General features: G+C 41.4%; 1 protein-coding gene across 7 annotated transcripts in view; it reads right to left on the reverse strand.

Moving 5' to 3' along the window:
* Positions 1-7,144: 7,144 nt before the first annotated feature.
* Positions 7,145-21,905, reverse strand: part of LOC105477091 (WD repeat domain 7) — a 388,969-nt gene continuing 374,208 nt past the window's right edge. For all 7 annotated transcript variants that reach the window (XM_071085283.1, XM_071085280.1, XM_071085278.1 and 4 more), the window contains 2 exons: positions 16,046-16,150; positions 7,145-9,943 (listed from right to left, as the gene is read on the reverse strand). In XM_071085283.1, coding sequence (XP_070941384.1) covers positions 9,740-9,943; positions 16,046-16,150 — 309 coding nt within the window. In that variant the 3' untranslated portion in view covers positions 7,145-9,739. The remainder of the gene's footprint in view (positions 9,944-16,045; positions 16,151-21,905) is intronic.

The following is a 21,905-nucleotide window of genomic DNA, read 5'->3' on the forward strand; positions in this document are numbered from 1 at the left end:
GGAAGAGGAGAAAAAGGAATGAAATCAGGGATGGATGGAGCTCAGGTGGCTGGGATCCAGGGAGGGACAGCTGAAGAAGGAAGCACTTAAGGAAGCAGACTTCAGAGGCCTGCGATGCCAGGGAGGCAACCCAGAACCCAGTGCCTGTGTGCACAGTGCGGGTATCTGGCTATGCACAACCATTGAGCATTGCTCCAAGTTAAACCATCAGAAGGAGGGGCTGCGGGCATGTGTACACTATGGATAATGGGCCTCACAACATCCAGCGCATTAGCTAGATAGCCTTTGAGATGCATAAAGGATGTGAGTGCCTGCACTGTATTAATTTCACCCTTGCTAGAAATGCCTGAAAAATAATAGGCATTCAATAAGTCATTGTGGAATAAATAAATGAAGATTGAATTTTGAGGTCCTTGGTTTTTTATTGAGGTCAATATGAGAATAAAGCACGTCTCTTCCGCTACTATAAAGCTGGCCTTGACGATAGCGTCCTTTGACGGAGAGGAAAGAGCACTTCAGATTTTAATCCCAGCTCTAGCACTTTACTAGCTGTGTGACCTTAGGCCACTTACTTAACCTCTCAGTGTGTCAGTTTTCTAACCTATACAATGTGGGCGAATTCACAATTATTGAGAGACGTGAGATTACATATGTTAAATGCCTAACATGGCCTCTAAGCACATCTGGGCCCTCAATCCCTTGACTTGTTAGAAAAGAGACCTAAGATGTGTTTGTCACAGAGCCACAGCCTGGAGCCTGCTGCAGGGCCAAAGCTGAGGTTGGTGGATGTGAGTACGGTGGCATACTATGGTTTGCTCTAGCAGGTTCTGATATATTCCAATATTTCCTGGAATGAGATCATCAGGGATGGGGAGTAAACCCAATATGTGACAATAGAGACTGGAACAGCCCTGTCCTGTCAGGAGTTGCTCTTTGCTGATTCTGGCCAAGTGGAGAGAGTAAGTCTTGTAATACTTCTCTGTTCAAGTCACGTGGGAGGCCAACCATTTTTTCAATCTTAAGTTTCGGAAGTATGTTTTATATGTATTGGTGATTCTCAAGTTATTAAAGATTGCCTCTCTGGAGAAGAGTATCCAGAGGAAGAGGAGGTGTTTGCAAAAGCAATCGGGAGAAGTCAGAAAGTTGTGGCCTCATGAAGTCAAGGAGAAGGGACAGTGCCGGGGACTGGCCAGCAGCACCAAATGCTACTGCACAGTCAATGAAAACTGGGGTCGATTGCTGTCAATCAACTTCTACTTTCCCGAAGAAAGTATCCATTGTCTACAAGAAAAACAAAAAAACAAAACAAAACAAAAACTGGTTGCTGAGTTGTAAAATCGTAGGACTATTCAAAAATGAGAATCAACATAGTTCCAGTCCTTGTAAAATTTGGCGCAATGGCCATAAATACAAAGGGAAAACACAGAGGCTTACGTGAACCAAAAACCTCTTCTATTCTCCCACACTTCCTCCTGCTTCTAGAGTGTGGCCGGGATAGTCCCTGGCGATTCCCTCCTCATCTCCTGTTCCACAAGGACAACTGGAAAAACAGGGGAAACTGGGCCTTGGCAACAGAGTATGGGACTTAAAAATATTAGATTTCCCTTTTATTTTCAGTGCAATCTTGGTCATTTGTCTATGTGACCCACAGTTATTTTCATTTCTAAAAGGGAGAAATTCATGGCTTTCAGGATGAAGAATTAAGAAAAATAATGAATTTTTTCATTCTTATAAGAAGACTATGAGGCAGGCATGATCGTCATTCCCATTTTCCAGGCAAGGACACCAGGGACAAGGAGACGTGAGTGGTGTACAAAGGGAGTTATCTGGCTAATAAGTGGCAGAGCCATACTTGAACCTAGGTGGGGTCATCTGGGAAGGAGACTCTGAGACAGATTTGCTGGAAGCGGGTGTATTAGGAAGTGTTCCTGGGATCAACATCTGTGTGAAGGAAGCAATACATAGGCAGAGCGGAGCTGGACTGTGATGTGGTTGCAACAGAGTTATCTGCCAAATGCACTGGGAGCTGTGAAGCTGGAATGGCCCTTCAGAGATGTTCCAAACTGAAGCAGAGAGGGTTGAGTCCTTTTATCCCCATGATGGGTTATTGGGTGTAGCTCTCATTAGGGAGGAGGATGTGGCCTTGAGGAGAGTGGCTCTCTTCAGCCCCAAGCAATTCCTGTAGCAGGTCTCAGTTGGGAAACGTCAGCTGCCGGTACCTGGGGGAGCAAGCACACACCACAGCGTCCCCTGCCTTCACCTTTGTCCCACTCAGGTCCACTTGCTTTGAAAAAAGCCTGGGAACAGCCATTCCAGGATTCTGGGGGAAACAGAACAGAAATATTAGTGGAAAAAACAACCCCTGCTGTTGCAGCTGCTCCCAAAGCCACCACTGATATCTATTGTTTCCCTTCTCTACTACTTATTCTAAATTCTCCTCCCCCTTGGAAAGAATCTCTGCTACTATCCATGGCTTACTACTGGGCAAACCCAGAGCCTCATCCACGAGGGGTCTGAGCTCCTGCTAACCATGCCATTTGGGTCTACAAACCAGGCAAGGGATTTTGACTCCTTACTGGAATGGCTGCCTTTAGCCTCCTGTGGTCCATTTTTGATTTCTTTTGCTTGTATAGACGAACAATACCCTTGTTGGCTGCCCTCCCATCTTGTACCTAGGGATGACATGTTTTATTAGTAACCTCCAAAGATCTCTGCAGGTCTGGTGTCTCTGGCCACCACTCCAAACTTGCTACTAAATATGATGATCTCACCCACCAGGTCTGTATTATTTCAGGACATTATTATCCTCTTTGATACCTGGGGCCCAGTTCTGTCATGACATCTTCTACCCTCAGTCCTGGCCTGCAGGGATGTGGGTGCCCTTCTAGCACCTTCCTTCCATTCATTGCTGGAATGAATGTCTCCAGCCTCTCTCACAGAGCAGCGGCATCCACGGGATTTGGGGGTACCTAGCATACCTGCTCCAGCAGTCTCCTCACTCTGAGCTTTCCTGTTCTTGCCTCCACCCTCTGCCACGTCAGTTCTGACATTTCTTCTTGGTGTCAGCCACCAGTTTCTCCAAGCCAAGCAGCTTATAACATCAGGGCAGCACCTTTTCCTTGGGTCCTTGCGGGTTGTTCAATCTCCTATCGATAAACTCTCCCTTGATGCACTTTATAGTCTGTTTCCCCTTGACCCAGCACCTGCTTTAAATCCAGTCCCATTTCAGTGGCTACATTGGCTACTCCTCACTACATTGGTGAGGAGCTACAGCTCCTATGGCAGATGGTTCTTTCCCTCTCCCAGCAGGTCCAGCGCTTTGGCAGCCAGGTTGCACCATGACTTAACCCAAGTCACTCTGGTGGGGGGTATGTGTACTTCTGCATGGGAGAAGCCTCTGCATTATCTTTAAGCAAAGGACGAGGGGCGCCGGCTTTGAACAGGGAGGAACTGGCCATGTAGGCAGGCCCGAGGAGGGTTTGCTGGAATTGGGGGTTCAAGATTGTTCAAGTGCATCAACCCAGAGAGCCCCGTTCACCTCCGTCAGGGCTCTGACCCTGGGGCAGCAGATTTTCAGAGGTGACTTCAGCCTCTGGAGCTGCGCTTCTCCATGGGCTGAGGCTGCTCATGTTTGGCTGTAGGAGATGAAGCTTAGTTGTTGCTCAGCAGTCTCTCTGGCTTTCACATTTAGCCTCTAGTGGGTGATTAATCACCCTTCAACTTTTCATTGTCTTTTTCCAGAGCACTCCACAACAGTCATCCAAGTCCATTGCCTTTACAATTGTTCCTTTCCCTTATTTTTCAATTGCTGCCATGCGGTACCCTCCAGCACATCGCCCTCCAACAGCATGCCATAGAAGCATCACCAAGGAAAGTTTTAACAATTGTGCAGCCAAGACGCCAGAGGCTGTCCATGAGGGCCCACCCCCAGTGATGGGTCCTTCTTGCCGTGGTTCAATGGGTGGCTCAGCTCCCAAACTCCGTTTTAGAATCTGCTTTCTTGAGCCACTCCTGGTGGGTTCTCTGGGATGCAGACTGTGTGTGAGAGAGGTCTGCACATAGGATGTTTATGGAACAGTGTTCTTGGGATCAGCATCTGTAGGGAAATGCCCAGGTCTGGGCAGAGAAAGAGGTTGAGCTGGGATGCAGTTCAGTGAAGCCTTCAGTCAGTGTTCAAGGGAGTTCTGGAGCTGGGATGGCCTTTCTAAGTGGTTTTGAAATGGAGCTCGGGCCTGGGTCTTTTTATTTATTTATTTATCTATCTATCTATTTATTTATTTATTTATTTATTTATTTATTTATTTATTTATTTTTGAGGCGGAGACTCACCTTCCTTACGACTTGCTGAGTCTCACTGTCACCCAGGCTGGAGTGCAGTAGCACGATCTCAGCTTGCTGCAACCTCCACCTCCTGGGTTCAAGTGATTCTCCTGCCTCAGCCTTCTGAGTAGCTGGGATTACAGGTGCCCACCACCCCGCCCAGCTAATGTTTGTATTTTCAGTACAGATGGGGTTTCACCATGTTGGTCAGACTGGTCTTGAACTCCTGACCTCAAGTGATCCTCCCAGCCTCGGCCTCCCAAAGTGCTGGGATTACAGGTGTGACTCACCACACCCGGGCCGGGGCTGGGTCTTTAAACCTCTTTCCTGACCCATCATGGGATGTGTCTGCCCCCCAGGAAAGGAAGCATGACCCAGGGTGAGACAGTTCTCTTTGGCTGGGAAGCAATCTTTAAGAAGGACTCAGCACACAGCTGTTAGAATGCTTGTTCTGGTGACAACTTCAGCCACAACCAACCAGTTTCCTCTGCTGGCATGTATTTTGGCAATTCTTCATGTCTACATATTTTGGTGAGAAGCGGGGTGTAACACATAGCAATATGGCAAAGCAGGTGGGGAATACAAACAGAACCACAGGAGCCCTCCTTTGGATAGGATGTCCAGATCTACTTGTGGAGTCCACATAGAGATGAAAACATACAACAAAAATCCAACAGTTTTCCAAAGAACACAGGTCATCTTGTTTATCCATGCTCAATAAGGACTCCTGTCTCCTAAAAATATTAGCTTACATCTATTGAGTGCTTCCTATGTGCCACTCTTCTAAGCATTTGACAGGTGCAATACAATGGATTTCACAAATGCAGCACATATTTACTTCATACCCCTACAATCCAAGCAGTGCTAGACTTCTGGCCTTCTCTGGGAAATCTCAGAGTATTAAGGAGGTTTGGCGGGCTGCATTCTCTTTTTGAAACAAAACAAAATAAAAATTTCCAGCCTGATCTGTCGCCTCAGAATAGAATGGGATTTATTAATGAGTAAGAAGGTATATAAACAGAAGCTATATTTTCACTGTATTTTTAATACTGTTTAATTAGCACATGTTTACAGCAGGCCTGATGGTGTACTTTAGATACTTAAGATTCCTTTGTCCTTCTGAGCTTGTCTGGAAGGTATGGACACCACTGGCTTCTTAGTTTTCTTATCAGTAGGAAAGCAAAGAATCTATATCCACTTGATGGAGGTATTTGTCTACAGAATGAATGGCTCTAATCTTGCTGGTAAGAATGAATTGTTTACCATCTTCCTAGAGGTGCATAAACCTCTCATTCAGAGAGGCATTAATTAGAATATCTTCATAAGTAATTTGCTTAAAGGGACTTGGGAAACTAGAAAAACATTAAGTTCTAGGTAGAAGAACTCTTTTCTCATGCAAAGGAATGAACCGAATGTGAAGAAGGATCCAGGATGTACAATGCCATTACGGCAGAATCAACAAGAATTGCAAAACCAAATTCTGAGATGTTAGCACAAAACAATGTAACCACTCAAAAAAACAAAACAAAACAAAACAATTTGTAGCCAAAAGGTGTACAGAAGCAGGAAGTCTGAATGCTTTTTGAGCATTCAATATTCACGGTTCTGCTGCTACAAAATATTAGTTTTGACTAAAGAGGGATGATCACCTCAATGCTCACACAATTGTGAGCCTGGTTCATTAAAAGGACAATTATAAGCACAAAACTCTCTGTAGTCCTTCCTTTTTTTTTTTTTTTGTAAACAGCAAAAAGAACTGAACATCTAATTTTTGAAATTCTTCTGGCTTTTCTTTTTGACCTTTGGTATTTGTATGTATTGACGATCTCTAAACCATTGCACAAAAACACCTTGAAGTGTCAGGCTTTAAAAATGAGTCTTCTTTTCTCTTTCTCCTGTGCAGCTTGGATTATCTTGGCCTTGTCAAAATACATTCTCTAGTTAGAGGGTGGAAATATTTCCCTCCTGGCTCCAAAGTATTGATTTTCTTCAACACTCAGCTCTGTCAGTCAGCCGAAGGGGTGAAAGGTGAAAGTTCACCCAGCACTGCTTGGCTTTACCTTCCTATTAATGTCATGCCCTTTCCACATTTGATCAGTTTATGTGATCACTGATCATACAGAACTGTTACTGCCCCTATTTTCCCTATAAGAATGCATTTAAGTCCTGAGATGTTAAAACATTTCCTGGGGCCCACAGTGGGCATTTGATAGGGCCAAAGATGCCTCAGACCAGTCCTGAAATGTTCACCGAATTCTTATAGAAAATTATACTGTTACATGATGATTGACTCAATTCAAGCTTTTGTGTTATCTGAAATAATTAAGAGAAAAGAAGTACATTCACTACTTACACATAGCCCTCTATGAGCAATAAGGACCTACTTTATTATTCTTGATTTTTCCGAAAACCAATTATACCCTTTACCTCAGGGATTCAAATTCAACTCCAAACTGAGTATGAAATGCAGTGAACTTAATGATCTCAGCCTAGCTCCCAAGAGGCAGCCAACCCATGCCATCCAATCTGACAAGATATGATTTGGTGCCATTAAGAGTCATTTGGGAGCATGTAGGGTGGAGATAAAGCAACAGGCATGCAACTCCCTTGCCCAAACCACAGAGGGTGCCATTGAGTTTCTGGAGGGAGAGTTTCTCGCTGCACTTCTGCTCTACTGTCCTCTGGGAATAAGTTGCCTTTCCCAAGCCAGCTCTCCAGGGAAATGAATGATTAGAGGCAGCAGGGCGAGGGGAGCATACGGATTTCAACTGAGGGTGTTTAAGATGAGTGAACACTGGAAAAGGTAATAATGTGAGAAAAACAGTTTTCAATACAATTGTTTTATTTAACACACGTATGTACACAGGAACATTCAGCATACATAGAATCTATTAAGTGGAATCATTAAGAAATGTCTGGAGAGGCAGACATTTTAATTCGCTCACTATACACAGGGAGTTCAATCATCACATTTTCATACAGGTGTGACGTCATGTCATCTTTTGCTTGTAAATTACCAATGAAGCCACATATGTCTCTACATATACAAGGACAGGTCCAAATACAGTGCCAATGAAATCAATAAAACATTAAAGGTGTACGCTGGGATGAAAATGCAGAGTTTACCTCAGTGCTGAGAAATCTAAGCTGGGATGAAGTTTGGGACTGTGGCTATTAAAATAGCCAAGGAGAGATTTATGTTAACAAGAATGCAGATATTTAATAGTTAGAGATGACTGTCTAATCATCAAACATCATCCACCCCAGGGTTTTGCAGCCATAGCTTTCTACTGGCCTTGGTTGTCTGTGCATACAGAGCACTTGAAAGGCCGACCCACACTCGTGGCCCAGGGCTGTTGCTCCTCTGGGCCTCCTGGCTTTGCTCTCAACCTTCGTAGTGGTGGGAGCCATCTGTGTGTTGGCGGCAGGCTGCCTACCGCTCCCACACCTCTTTCTTGATACACAGAACATTTTTGTTAAACAAAATGCTAAGGTATACATTTACCTCATCATTCCAAATAGAGATGTAGTCTACAATAAATTAATTTCCATTTAAGTTCATAAAGTAAACATACGTTGGGTATAGAGAAGACTGTGGGCCCACTGGAAAACAAAGTGAGCCGTTTAGTTTACCTTACATTTCTCTAGCTATACCAAACACAACAGCACGTTCACCAAACAAAGAAAGTCCACGCTGTATAGGTCTTTGTTTCTTCCTTGGAAACTACATAGATAATCTTTATAAATACAATGTACATGCATGTGCCTAAATTCACTTTTGAAAGAATCCCCAACTCTAAAATCAAGGAACAGTATAGATTTGCCATCAATGGAAATAACATCATATCCATATGAAAGAGATGTTCTAGTGGTTTTAATTTCTTAACATGTTCTTTAAAAATCTGTTTCCGTGAAATAACCAATGTTTGTTCCTAGACCTTGATCCTACATTTTTGTATATTAGATAAACTCTTACAACCTAAACTTTTAAGACTAAATTCTTCCATTATCATTTTGGTTCCTTTGTAAACTTCACATATTTTCTCTGAATTTAACAAGTAACTTTCTATTTTTGCATTTAATAAATGATTTTGCCCAATGAACGGACCAATCAACAATTAGGCAACCAAACAACCCCCCACAAGTATATACAGATCAAGGTTTGTTAGAAACAGTTCATACAAAATATTATTCTATTTTTTCATTATTATGAGCTAAAACCAGCACAATCTGATGTAAGAAGAAAGTGATATAGTTAAAGCTTACTTAGAAGCATAATGAATACCCTCATTGCAATGTCTGCTCAAATAAATTAACTGAGAGCCCACACATTGTTATATACACTCCTGAACATTTGTGCCATAGTTATTACTTTTCCAGAATACTTGTTTAAAAGAAATACCTTATTAGCTTTCCTTTAGTTGATCAGTAGTAGTTTGAAGGCTGAATTATAATAATTTCATAACTGACATATGCCACACATATGGGAACTACAGGATTGTGAGGCTTCCGGGGGAAAGGGGTAAGCTCTTTCTTCAACAGGATCTGTAGCAGTGGATGGGGAGTCTTCATTTCCGGTACACGCTATGCTTCCGAACTTGGCTCTTTATCACAAAAGTCCCTTCAAGAGATTAGTTACAGTGACTGGATAATTACATTAACTAGATCATAAGGAGTGATTATTTTTATTTTAAACTACTAAATACACTATCATTTAAGCAAGAGATGAACACTTCGGAAGGCTAAGTGTCTGGAAAACTATTTTCTACAAGAAAAATATTTTTGTGTGTGTATATAATTTCTCATGAATCTCAATCTAGTTAGCTGTTGATAAAGAAGGTGGTAGCTAAACCCTAGGAAATTGGATTGAGTAATTTCCTAGCAATCACCAGAAGAAAAGAACATGTAAACACAGAATCTTTTTGGTAAACAATATTTTAGGAAATTCAAAGGGCAATCATTTCAATCATGAGGACTACACCACATGACCTCAACACCCAGGGTCAGAACGGCCAGATTCAAGCAGCACTTCAGAGGTGGGGTTGAGATGGCTAAAATGCTGATCTGGGCTGGGACTGCAATCACAGTGTTTATTGATTTTTGTGCTTCTGTTGCACCAAGCAACAAGAGCGTTCCCAAGAACCGCTGGCTTTCCGCTCCCATCTCTGGCAGGGAAAAACTACCTGGTGACAGGATGGCCACATCGTGCAGAGCGTGTGTGCGTGCCTCTGAATCGACAGACAGCACGAGCAGGGTCTGCCCCTGAGAAGCATGCACAAGTGACAAGACCTGGCCGCACCCCTGGACGGCACTGGGGTGGGCAGGCCCCTGGGAACAATCTGGTGGGAGGAAGGACAGGGCAACATTGGCTTGGAGAATTTAGAGAGCTAAAACGCAGTCACGGTGGCAGGCAGCAGCATTAGACCATGAAGCGGTGCTCCTTCCCATCATGGGCCATGAGGATGACGTTGCGGTTGGAAGTCCAGATGAGCCGGGCCAGCTTGAGGGCGTTGTGGGAGCCGGGTGACGCGGGCTGCACAGGGGGCACCTGGTAGGTTTTAATGCAGCGCAGCTGAGGTGCCGAGTTCAGCATGCCGATGCTTCCCAGCAGTGACGTGTTCATCTGGAGGGACAGGAGAGCACATGTGTCACCTGAACAGCCCTCTCCCTTTCCCTGTCACAGAGATTGGGTCGATCTCTTCTGGACACTTTTTCCTCCATCATGGTTATTCTCCTTCACCTGAGCTTGTTCTTAACCTCTCAAAAGTTCCTTACGGTGTGCTTGGAATTGTTCTGATGCTGCTACAGTAAATGCAGAAATCTAGAGGAATTTCATGGGGGTAGAACCTGACAACAGGAGAGTCCGTGGATCTTTAGGAAGAGAGCTAAATTATAGCTCTTAATAAAATGGTTCATTTAAACAACACAGGCATTTGGACATTGTGGATATCTGAAACTGAAGACTTTCATGTTCTTTACCACAATGCTAACTGCATTCCCTGATGGATGAGTCAGCGAAGACAAGTTTTGGGATTTGGAATTAGTTCAAGAAAAGGAAGCAAGGTTAAGCAGTAGACAGAGTGACAGTTTAATGGATCAAATAAAGCTCAAGACTCCCTTCCACCCCCATTTCCCACCTACTAATACCTTCACTCCTCACTTGCTTTTTAAAAACTCGCTTTCTGGGAAGCTCTTGCTTATTATAAAGTGCAGAACCAGAATCAATTTCATCTCACACTGTGTCTGTGCCTCACTGTTTTGCTATTATACGAAGGAGAGTCTGCTCTTAATATTTTATTGACAATACCTTTTTATCAATTGATGATTTCTGCTTTTTGGCAGTTTTTCAGGATTTAAATTTTAGCTTTTCTTAATCCATTCACATAAATGAAAAATAACATGGAAATTATGAATCATGAACAACTATGCATTCAGGTTGAAGTACTAAATATTGATAGTAGTTGTCTACGTGAACTGTTTCCTAAGCAACTGAGTCTGAAGATTTCTTTAGATTCTAAATATTACTTAAAATATTTTCGCATCATATGTGCTATTATAATGTCACATGGAAAGAATACTGAAAATCTGGAAAGAAGTCTCAGAAATAATACTTTTTCTTTGTACTAATTTTCATTTCCAATGCTTCTCTCCAGTATAACCTCCATCTCAATGTGTAAGACTTCCTAGAGATTTGCATGAAGCATGCAGATTATGATCCAACATCTACCAACGGTGGGGCCATGAAACTGGCAAATCCTAGGACATTTAAGATGTGTTATCACTGACATCATCCCCTGCATGTGGATCACTGCAAAACACAAGCCATTCCTTTTTCCAGCCCTCCTCAGCAGCAGGATGGTGTCAGAGGGCGTAAATCATGGCATCTCTAGCAGAGTGCGTGCAGGCTCCACTGACATTTTCACAATTTAAATCATCTTGAGTAATAACCCTTTTAAGATGACTAATGTTACTGATTTTCCTGCATTAATAATAGTGCCGAACACAACACAGAGGTGAAAAAAAATCACTAGTGTACGAGGTCACATTTTAAAACCAAATGTATGGTTATTGTTAACTCTTTCTGTTAAAGTTTGGTTCCTGTTTCCAGCCAGGCAGTTCCTTACTGTCACCCTTCCAGCAGCCTGTTTCTTTGCTTCCTTCTCTCCTTTTCCCAAAAACTTCCCAAAAGATAAAAATCAATGCCTTATTGCTTTCTTGGATGTTCCCAAATAGTTAAAATATAAATAATGATGGTGAGCTTGACTTGATAGATCCAAATGACCCAGAAGATTGCTGGTTAACATTAACTGGCCTCAACAGGCATAGTGTGTTTTAGAAAAAAATCTAATTTCTCAGTTGATAAATAACTACAAGGTATTTTTCATTCTTTATAGATTTTCTATGAATATATGTACGAAGCTTGACTTCTGCTGGTAACTCAAGATGCAACGGGCATATAATGCTCAGACACTTCCTTATTTTTAATTCCTCTCTTCAAATTTAGCCACGAACAAAAAATGGGTTGAGGCCAGGCACGGTGGCTCATGCCTGTAATCCCAGCACTTTGGGAGGCCGAGGTGGGTGGATCATAAGGTCAGGAGTTCTAGACCAGCCTGGCCAACATGGTGAAACCCCATCTCTACTAAAAATACAAAAATTAGCCGGGCGTGGTGGCGGGCTCCTATAATCCCAGCTACTCAGGAGGCTGAGGCAGGAGAATCGCTTGAACCCGGGAGGCGGAGGTTGCAGTGAGCCAAGATCGTGCCACTGCACTCCAGCCTGGGCGACAGAGCAAGAATCCGCCTCAAAAAAAAAAAAAAAAAAAAAAAAAAAAAAAAAAAAAAAAATGGGTTGAGAGCTAAACATGAAAAGGGAGAGAATATCTCATGGGAATACTCTAGATGTAAAGATTTTAGAAAAGGCCATTACAACTGGGTTCCTCTTATAACCTGAGCCACCCCTACTTTGATAAATGCCTTTGGTTGGATCAAATAGCCTTCCTGCCTGAGAATAGGGATACGTGAAATTCTATAAGGAACATAACCGTCATAGTTGCATACATGTGGTACAGTAAAGACCCCCATGTTCACTAAAATTGATTGCTCAGATCATCCTTTCCCTATGACCTCTTCAAATTTGGCATGAATCTGAAGTATTATAGGAAGGGTATTAGTTTTTCCAATAAACTCAGGCAAATGACTCTCTCTGAAACAACTAACAATTTTGTTATTCAATATTAATGTTTTCTTGACCAGCGACGGTGACAAATGATGCTCAGGTAAGGACATCTTGAGCCCTGAATGAATGCAAACTATGTGGAATTATGAGATTCGGTAACATTCATTTTTTCCTGATTGCAAAGATAGTAAATACTCATTGTGGAAAATTCAAATAATAAAGAAAAGTACAAAAAGGAAAGCAAAAAACCCCTGAAATATCTTTTCCCAAAGACAGTCACTGATAAAATGTTGGTAAACAACCTTCCAGACCTCCACATGTACATAAAGATGAAGATAAGCAGATTTAATAAATTTTATATAAACAAGCTTATATTAACATGTAGTTTCAGAATTTGCTTTTTTGTTCAACAAAATGTTGATGGCAATCTTCTCTTGATAATGACTACAGATTTACACTATTCCTTTTCAATGGCTGAATAGTATTCTACTATACAATGGAGTAAATTAAAATAAATGAAACCAGTATCTACCTAACTTATTATCAGCATTTCTGAAACAGGATATTTGCTGGACAGTGGTGGTAAGCTTTGGGTGAGAGAATTGTGACTGTATTTCATTACCAAACTCCTCCTCTTGCTCAAATATCAATGGATACAGAGAAGTGAAATATTCAAATTAGGTGGGGTTAGAAAATCAAAGGGCTTGAATGACTGCCAAATTACATCATTTGACAGATGAGAATGTAAATTCACTCAAATGTAACTTTGGCTTTTTTATTCCCGTCAAAAATAAATGCTTCACAAAACTGGTTCTGTGAAGATTATTTTCTCAACACACAGAAACACAGATATAATTCATCACAACAGGAAATGTTTTAATACTATTCCCAATGTAAGTAATGCAGGACACAGACCTTACTAAGTCTCACTTGAGTAATTATCCAACCAATATTTCTCATTAACACTCATTTCTCAGCAAAGATTTTAATAGCTGATAGCTTTAGTAAGGTTCTGTATTAATAAGACTTCATTAAGTTTTCAAAATATATTACAGTACACTTACTGGAATAATATAAAAGTATTCTCCTACATCATTACAACGAAACATGCATCTAAATAAATCAGCAAAGTCCATTTGGGGAGAGCAGTGGTAGATCTAATACTGTTTTTTGAACTCTTTTTAATTCAAATAAGACAACTACACTTCTGGAAGAGATTTCATTGCATTTTCCTGAGAAAGCTGAAAGGACTTGTTTTTGTGTCTTCCATTAAAATTTCAAGTCTGAGTTTGGTGTAACATAAACATCAAGAAATGGGCTGTATTTTAAATTCCGACATTGGTTTTAGAGGCAAGAATGACCTGGGTGTTGCCTGGGCTGCTTTGGCTCTGGCATGTGCAGAGTTTGTTAGGAAGCAGCCCTTGGAGTAGTAGGTGAGCTTCTGGACTAAGGACATGTGCTGCAGCCCCACTGTGTGCAAAGCCACGTGTCCAGGCACACAGATGTGAGTGTGCTTGGCAAAGCCCAGGGTCAACAGCAGGAGGCTTCAGAGAGGAACTGGAAGATGAAAAGATGTTATCTGAAAAGGAAGCCATCTAATAAATGAGCTTGATCTGTAAGTGAAACGGAAGAGGATGCCATCCAATACACGAGCTTGATCTCTAAGTGAAAAGGATGTTACCCATAATCCCATCAGTGACCTGGGCAGTAATTTTGATATAAATAGAAAAATATTCAACGAAGGGATGAACATATCCAAATAAAACCTTGAAGATCGAAGGGAAAAAAGATAATTTACCATTTAGAAAATTCCATTTAAAATACTCCTGAAAATACTGGAAAAAGTTTCAAATCTGGCTAATATGTGAGGTATTTCTTATATAACAAATTATGTTTTCTTAGCGGAAAGAAAGTTGGAAAAAAGAGGTGTTTTGTTTGTTTATTCCAAAGAAGAAACCCTGCACAGAACACAGGTTTCTGGCAAGCATGGACCCATGACTTACTGGCCTCTGTGTCTCTAATGCACAGGTCGGTACCTATCACTCAGACACCCAGGAAATGTGGAATGAGTGGAGCTTTATATAAATATTCCTCCAAGATCCCAAGAGAACAGGAAATAAAAGAAAATTTGTATCAAGGTACAGCTGACGTAATAGAGGCCACTGAGTTAGACATCAGTAGGGAGGGAAAAAAAAAATCAGTAGGCAAACTCCTTAAAGAAGCACTGCTGCAAAAGCCCAGTTTCTGGACACCTAACGGAATCACTGTGGAATTTCAGGAGAGGAAAACACCAGTGCTGTGGTTATTCACCGGGAAATGAGGGCTGGGTGAGATCTCTGATAAAGAGAGTTTAACATGAGCGAATTAAGATGTTGGAGACATATTTTGGAAGAAAGGCTAATGAGAAAATAAACTGGAAAACTAAATTACATAAAAGTAGAAGAAGTCTGTGACAGATTTTGAAGTTGTCATGCTTTAATAGCATGTTGTTAATTAAGTAATTTATTGTATCCATTTTACATTTTATTACCTATTGATTTTTTGCTGAAGCCTTGTTTAAACTTTTATTTTGTTTTGTTTTAGTTTTCAAAGCAATAAACTGAATCTCATAAAACACACTGGCATCCTAAGAAAATAAAGAAAACAACAAAATTTTAAATTAACTTTTTTGGGGGTGTTGGTAATGTTTAATTTCTTGGTAATTTTCGGGACTAAAAGAGTAAGGTAATTAAAAAGAAGATGGGATAGCAATTAAGCAGTGAGGAGAAAACATATTCTATTACCAAAATTAGTTTCTCAAAATTAGTGTTCATTTTATTCAGAATTAAACATAGGCATTCTCATGAACTGCTTACCAAAGACTATTCGAGATCTTAAGAAATGTTTTGAACAGTTTGAGAATTATGAGTATTATGCGGGAAATTCAGAATGCAAAGAAAAATGAGATAAGTATAAAAGGGACATGAGGTGAACACTAGGAAAACACCTTATTATCCTATGCCCTACGCCCTGTTACAGTCCCAGACCCAGGCACCTTGTGTAAATGAATAGGTGAAGCCAGTGAGGCTTCTCCTGCCTGATTCCTCTCGGGCCAGGCCCTCAAACATGCCGGCCCTTGCTCACGGCAACTCGTGCACCTGTGTCCCCTTCTTAACCACCCACACCTCCTGACCAACCCTGAACACCCAGCCCTTCTTCCACACCACTCAAGCCTCAGCTTAGGTGTCACTTCCTCTGAAAAGCCTTCCCACAGCCTTATTCTCAGGCTCCCCTGGGACCATAACTGCTTGCTTATTTATGTATGTCTACTTCAGACTGCAAGCTCTGTGAGAGCAGATGTCCCTCTTTCCAGACTGCTAATTGTATTCTCAGCACCCTGCATGCTAGTGCCTGGCACATCATCAGCAATCAATACAGACTGGATGTTTGCTGCAAGGAGGGAGGGAGGACAGGAAGGAGGGCCGGCAGGTAGGCTCAACAGGAAGGCTTACTACCAAAGCCGTATCACGCAGTATACGCTTTAAGACCCTGGAGCATCTACCCTTACCTGCCAAAAAGAAATGTGGCTGTCAGTGTTTGAGTAGGTGGCAAGGTATCTTCCATCAGGAGCAAAAGCCACTGCAGTGATTGGTCCCTTGTGTCCATGGATTGTCTAAAAGAAAATTCAGATATCATGAATGGCAAGCATTCCACAGGACAATTACAAGTATACACACAAATGCATTCAATGTTGAATAAGTTACATCATGGGTATTAGATGCTATTGTCTTCTTTGTTTATTAAGTCAGCTTAGAAAAGTAAGCCAAGCAACCGACATTCTCTCATTGAGGGAACTCTCCAAGGGCTTCAATCTTGTTCTGAGGTGTCCACCTGCCTCCTAGTTGGGAGGGCAGCATGAGCCCAAAGAAAAACCATATGTTAATAGACAAACCAATGTGCTAATTCATTTACGTCTGCCACAGGGAAGAATTTTACAATTAGAAAGGTAAGAAACTGATCACCAAAAGTATCCAGGAACTTTGCTCATCTGAAATAAAAAAACAATCAAAGCTGTGTTATAAAAATCCCTGTTCTTGAAGGAGTTAAAGGCTATAATTTCATCTCCTTAATAATTATACACTGCTCATGCTTTATGCTTCATTTTCTAGCAATAACACTGCATTTAAATGCATATAGCTGCAATTAGTAAATATACATCCACACACATGTGGGAGGTTTGGGCACACACATAAATCAAATACCATTAAAAACAAGTTAACAGGGATAGTTTTGAACCTCTGCCAAATAGCGATCATTGATTTAACCATGAATAATAAAAAGGAAGTTGTATTTTAGAGTAGGTCTTTGATAGAAGGTCCCTCCTAATAAAAACAGTACTCAACTCTGATGATATTAATAATTACAGAAGACACTGGATACTAAGCAAATTAGCAATACTGTATTAATCTCCCTGCACTCAACTATTAAAAACCATACCTCTGCCACATTAACCAATATTCAGTCCGGCTTACAAGCTGCAGGTTGGTCTCCTCCCTTTGTCTAGAAAGGAATAGGAAATACGTGCCCCTAAACTAAGAAAATTCAGGACAGGTTTGCTTCCAGTTGTCATTTTTGATAGAGAATTGTGAGCCCTGAGTCTCAGTGGGAGCATTAGGCTTGTTATGTGATTCGGCCCATAGGTACTGTACATTTCAGAAGATTTTTCATACTACATATCTGAATGCCTAAGATGAGGAAGAAGAGGGAAAACAGGGGTAGAGACACAAGCACATTCCTTGCTGCCTTTGCATTCTGTCCTTTTTTGTCATTAGACTTTCAAGGGACTGTGGTGTCCCCAAATAACACTTGTTTTCTAACACTCAAAAAAAAAAGTTATGTTGGTACAGAACTGGGCTCTGGGCAGGGAGAGAGCAACGATGTGAGCCAGACCTCCTGGGTGTGCATATGAGCTCCACTACGTACTAACTCTGGAACCTAGGGCCAGTTATTGAAGGCACTTAACATCTCAGAGTACCCATGTTTGTAAAGTAGGAACGGTGATGATGATAATGATAATATCTAACTCAAAGAGCTTTGTAAAGGTTAAATGAGGTAATACATAGTGTTCTGCACAATGCATGGCATATAACAATTCAATACTTTTAATATTTTTGTTACTCCTGCTTGCTTAGAGATGACCAGACACATATAAACAGTCATATAACTCAACCACTTGAGTACACCATTAAATGAACACTTCTCCAAAACTATGCCTTAATCACACATCTCAGAATCAGCATCATGTAGCATACCAGGTTGCCTATAAACATAGACTTCAGACTGTGGCATTTGATTAAATAGATGTGATTACTCCTGATGCTGGCCCATAAATGTACTAATCTAAGAAATGGAGTGCACTTGCTGAATAATTATTGCAAGAAACCAGCTTAACATCAACTATTCTGGAATGAGAATCACTCAGGCAGGAAAAAAGCCTTTAACCAATTAAATCAGAAAAAGCGGTCATTCCCACTTACTAGGTCAGTTTAATCAGCGCATTGGGAAAGCATTTTTAACCGTTTTTTAAAATCAAGATTCAGTTCTGCTAAAAGTCTGAAATTCTATTGGGCCAATCTGAGGCCACTTTATGGTAAAGACAGTAGGACAGTAAGGCCTTGACTTAGAGGCTGCAAACTCAAAACCCTTAAGCTGAAATTAGATAATAGATGTGTTTGGTTTGGCCTGCAAAAGTGCAAAAAAAAGAATTTTTTTTTCAGCCCATCTTTCTAATTGATCAGATGTTACATAAAATCAAGATTTCCAGCCTCTCCTGAAAATCTGGAGGATCGGGCAATACTGGGCCTCTGTTCACATGTGGCAGCATCAGCCAGGGCTGAGTGGTGGTGAGCACTTCAGCCTGAGCATGTGCCCTTCACTTCACCAGCCCAGCACTGACACAAAAGAAGACCTGTGTACCAGGCTGCCTAGCTCACTTATTTCTTGCCTGGTCCCTCCTGGCATTTAATGCAAACTTTCTATTACAAATATTTGATTCAAAATTCAAAGTTTCTTCCATGCTCTGGGATCCCAATATCCATCTAAAACTGTGGGTAGACTTTTCTTCTAAGAAAAACTGGCCCTTCTTGAAAGCCCTCAAAGCCCGGCTCTGTGAAGAGGTGGATTGAACCTCCTTCTGGAGATTGGGCTCCTCAATTTCAAAACAGAATGCCAAGCCTTCTTCCTTCAGATTAGCATCCTTCCTTAATCAGCAACCAGAAGGTTGCTTCAGTAAGTTAGAGAACGCAACAGTGAGCCGGCTATAAACCAGCAGGTCCAAAGGATGTTACAACCCAATGGACACATTCACACCCCTTTCTTGGAGGCTAGCTGTTAGCTTTTTGTAAAAGTAGTAAAACAGACTCACTGGGACCATATTTGCTCCTTCAGAACAGTCTTCTCTAAATACTCCATTTTTTGTCTTCCTCTGGCGAGTATTTAAAACATCCATGTGAAGAGTACTTCTATGTCAGCTGAAGACACTCAGCAGTTATTTAAGTGGCTCTCACAGAAGATCTTGGGAAATAAGTTCAGCCTGGAATTTTCTGCTGGGAAAATGTCTGTCTTTCCAGATAAATTTGTTGCTTTCTTTTATCATGTAACAATAATTATATAACCTAACACTGGTTTGCTTTACTGCCAGGAAACTCAGAACTAAATTTATGCTCATCCTATACATCGAGTAATAAATACTTCCTCCTACTCATTTTACTCATCACTGTTCCGTTTTAACTTTTGTTGAAGTCCTGTCATATACTGAGTTTAACTTTCTTTAAAGTCTTCTTTGGACAAAGGGGGACTTACATCTTGGATCAGAACATCACACACACATGCACACACACACAGCATGATGCATCACACACGCGCGCGCACACACACACGCGCGCGTGCACACACAGCATGATGCTGCTAGATGCCCCACAGGGCTGGCTTTTTAAAGCAACCTAAAGAAAAACCACAGAGTGCTGACTGCAGCTGACAGACCTACTGTCTCGTAAGAGCAAGTACCGCTCAAGCAGTGCAGGGAAGTTCGCTGTTTTAAATGGCTTGGTACATCTGGTGAGTTCATTACAATCTCAGCCTGAGAGGTGCTTCAGCCCTCACTATAATGGAAATGTTGCCATTGTCTTTTGTTCAGACTCTCTGAACTTCTAAGATCTGTGCAGGCACCACCTGAATTGACTTTAACCGCTACTCTGGCATTAGAGATGCAGCTGTGAGGATTGCAGAGAACTTGTTAGTGCTTTGTGATGGGGTGGATTGGATGGTTTGGGTCTCAAATGCTGGACCTTGAAGAACATTTTCCAAAAAACAACAAGTTTCAACATAAAAAGAGGTTTGGTAGATTTTTTTATGCGAATGAGTATCATGCCTTGTTATATTTTCAGTCAAAGAAATTGCTGTCTTGAAAAGACAGAAATGGAATATAAAGAAATTAATCAAATTCAGGACGTGCTACGAACAATTAAAAAAAAAAATCAAACAATTATTCCTAGCAGGAGATAGAGTGTTGAACTGTTAAACACCCCCACCCCATTTTCTCATTAAAGAAAAGGAACTGAGAAGCAGAATAATGAACAATACTTAATGCACCCAACAGTTTTTAACATACATTTTCAATGTGCTCTGCAAAGAAATATAATTAACCCAGTTGCACAGAGAAGGAAACAGAAATAAGAACTTCTAAAATGATTTAGTGTCAACAAAAGCCATGACTTTCTAGAATATTCTCTTTAAAACTGCTCTTCACATGATCTGTCAGCTTCCAAATGACAAGTTTGGGACTTGAAACCAACCCACTTTGAGGTCAAATAAAACGAAAGAGAACATCTTATATTTATTTGTAGGTCTCATCATTTTTTTCTTTAAAGGGGAACACAAAATCCTACCTAAACCATTTTCTTAATTTTAACATAAATTATGAAAACACGATTTCCAAAAGTAGGTAAGATTTCCCCATCATGAATGCCAGCACAAGGGAAAGATTCATAAAGTACTAACCCATGTATTTTGTATAACATTTTACTAACATAAACTGGAAAAATGCAGGAGCGTGGACTGAACCTTGACGGCCCCCAAGGTCTTGAGGGGCTGAGAGGGTAGCGGCCCGTGTGGCTGTGGGCTTCTCAGGAAGCAGCGTGGCTGACTTTAGATTAAGTCAGGCAGTTGCAATTTGAGGGGTGCTTGAAAGGTCTGCTGAGCCGAAATATGTCCTCCCCAGTTGGCTGCACATAGCCTCTGAAATCTCGAAAAGCACAATTATGCCTTCACCTGAGGCATTTTCCCTAGAATGTGCTCTGGCAGAGGGCAAACAGGACAAGCTTGTTTTCATGAGGTACAAGCATGGCAGATGCCCTGACTTTAGGGTGAGCCTGAATGAAGTGTCTGTGTGTGTAGGGAGGCAGGAAATAGGTGAGACAGGCCAGAAATTCAAGGCAGTCAGTGCCTCAGCAGTGAGGTCTGAAAAGGAGAGGCAATACCAAAGACCGGCAAATACCTACATCTTCCCAGAGCTGCTCCCACATAATGATACCCGGCAATGCCAAGTGAGGTGCAGCGGGTGCTTGTAGCACTCATTGTATGTTTGGTATCTCTCACATATTAATAGCAGCTGAAGTCAGAAAATGGCAGCTAAGGAGGGGGAACCAGGCTCTGATTTGCATGCCTTTCTGACATCCCAATACGGGAGCCTGTAGATTTCTTGGCTGGCTGGCAGGGAGGTAACTGCTCAAGGCAGAGAGAAGACAAAGACATCGCTCTGACTGACAGCTCTGTTAGGCAAGGGAAAGGCTCATCAAAAAAGAGCCATTTCAGAAGAGTTCAAAAGTTAAGAATTAATTATGTTCAAGGAAAAAAAATCCCCCCTTCTTTTCTCCCAAGCAATCAATTTGTGAAAATTTTATTAGATATTTAAGGTTCATCTGCTCAAGGAAACAAATTATAGATTCAACAAATAATGTAGGCAGATAATAACACCATTAAAAAATAGATAATCTCATCTATGGCCGATTAGAAGGCTCAAGTCCAATTTAATTATCACGATGAACTAAGCCTTCTCAAGTCTCTTTGTGCATAGGCTCTTAAGACCACATGGTGCTGCCAAGAACACTGAAAGGTCACCCATTCTGTCCTGTGTGTGGACAGGGCTATGGTGAAGCAGGTCAGACATGAAAATCTATTCTGTTTTCAAATAGCTCCAGAGAAAGATTCCCAAATCTCCCCTGAGGACCCTTTTCAGTGTTTAACAATGTGTGCTTTCAGGAAATTTTTCCTTATATCAAATCTAAATCCAAAACACTGCAGTTGAAGCTTGCTTCCTCTGGTCCTGGCCTCAGTAGAGATGGAGAACAGCTGGTAAGCAATCTTAAGTG

Source organism: Macaca nemestrina, chromosome 19 (genome assembly GCF_043159975.1).
Source record: "Macaca nemestrina isolate mMacNem1 chromosome 19, mMacNem.hap1, whole genome shotgun sequence".
Lineage (NCBI taxonomy): Eukaryota > Metazoa > Chordata > Mammalia > Primates > Cercopithecidae > Macaca > Macaca nemestrina.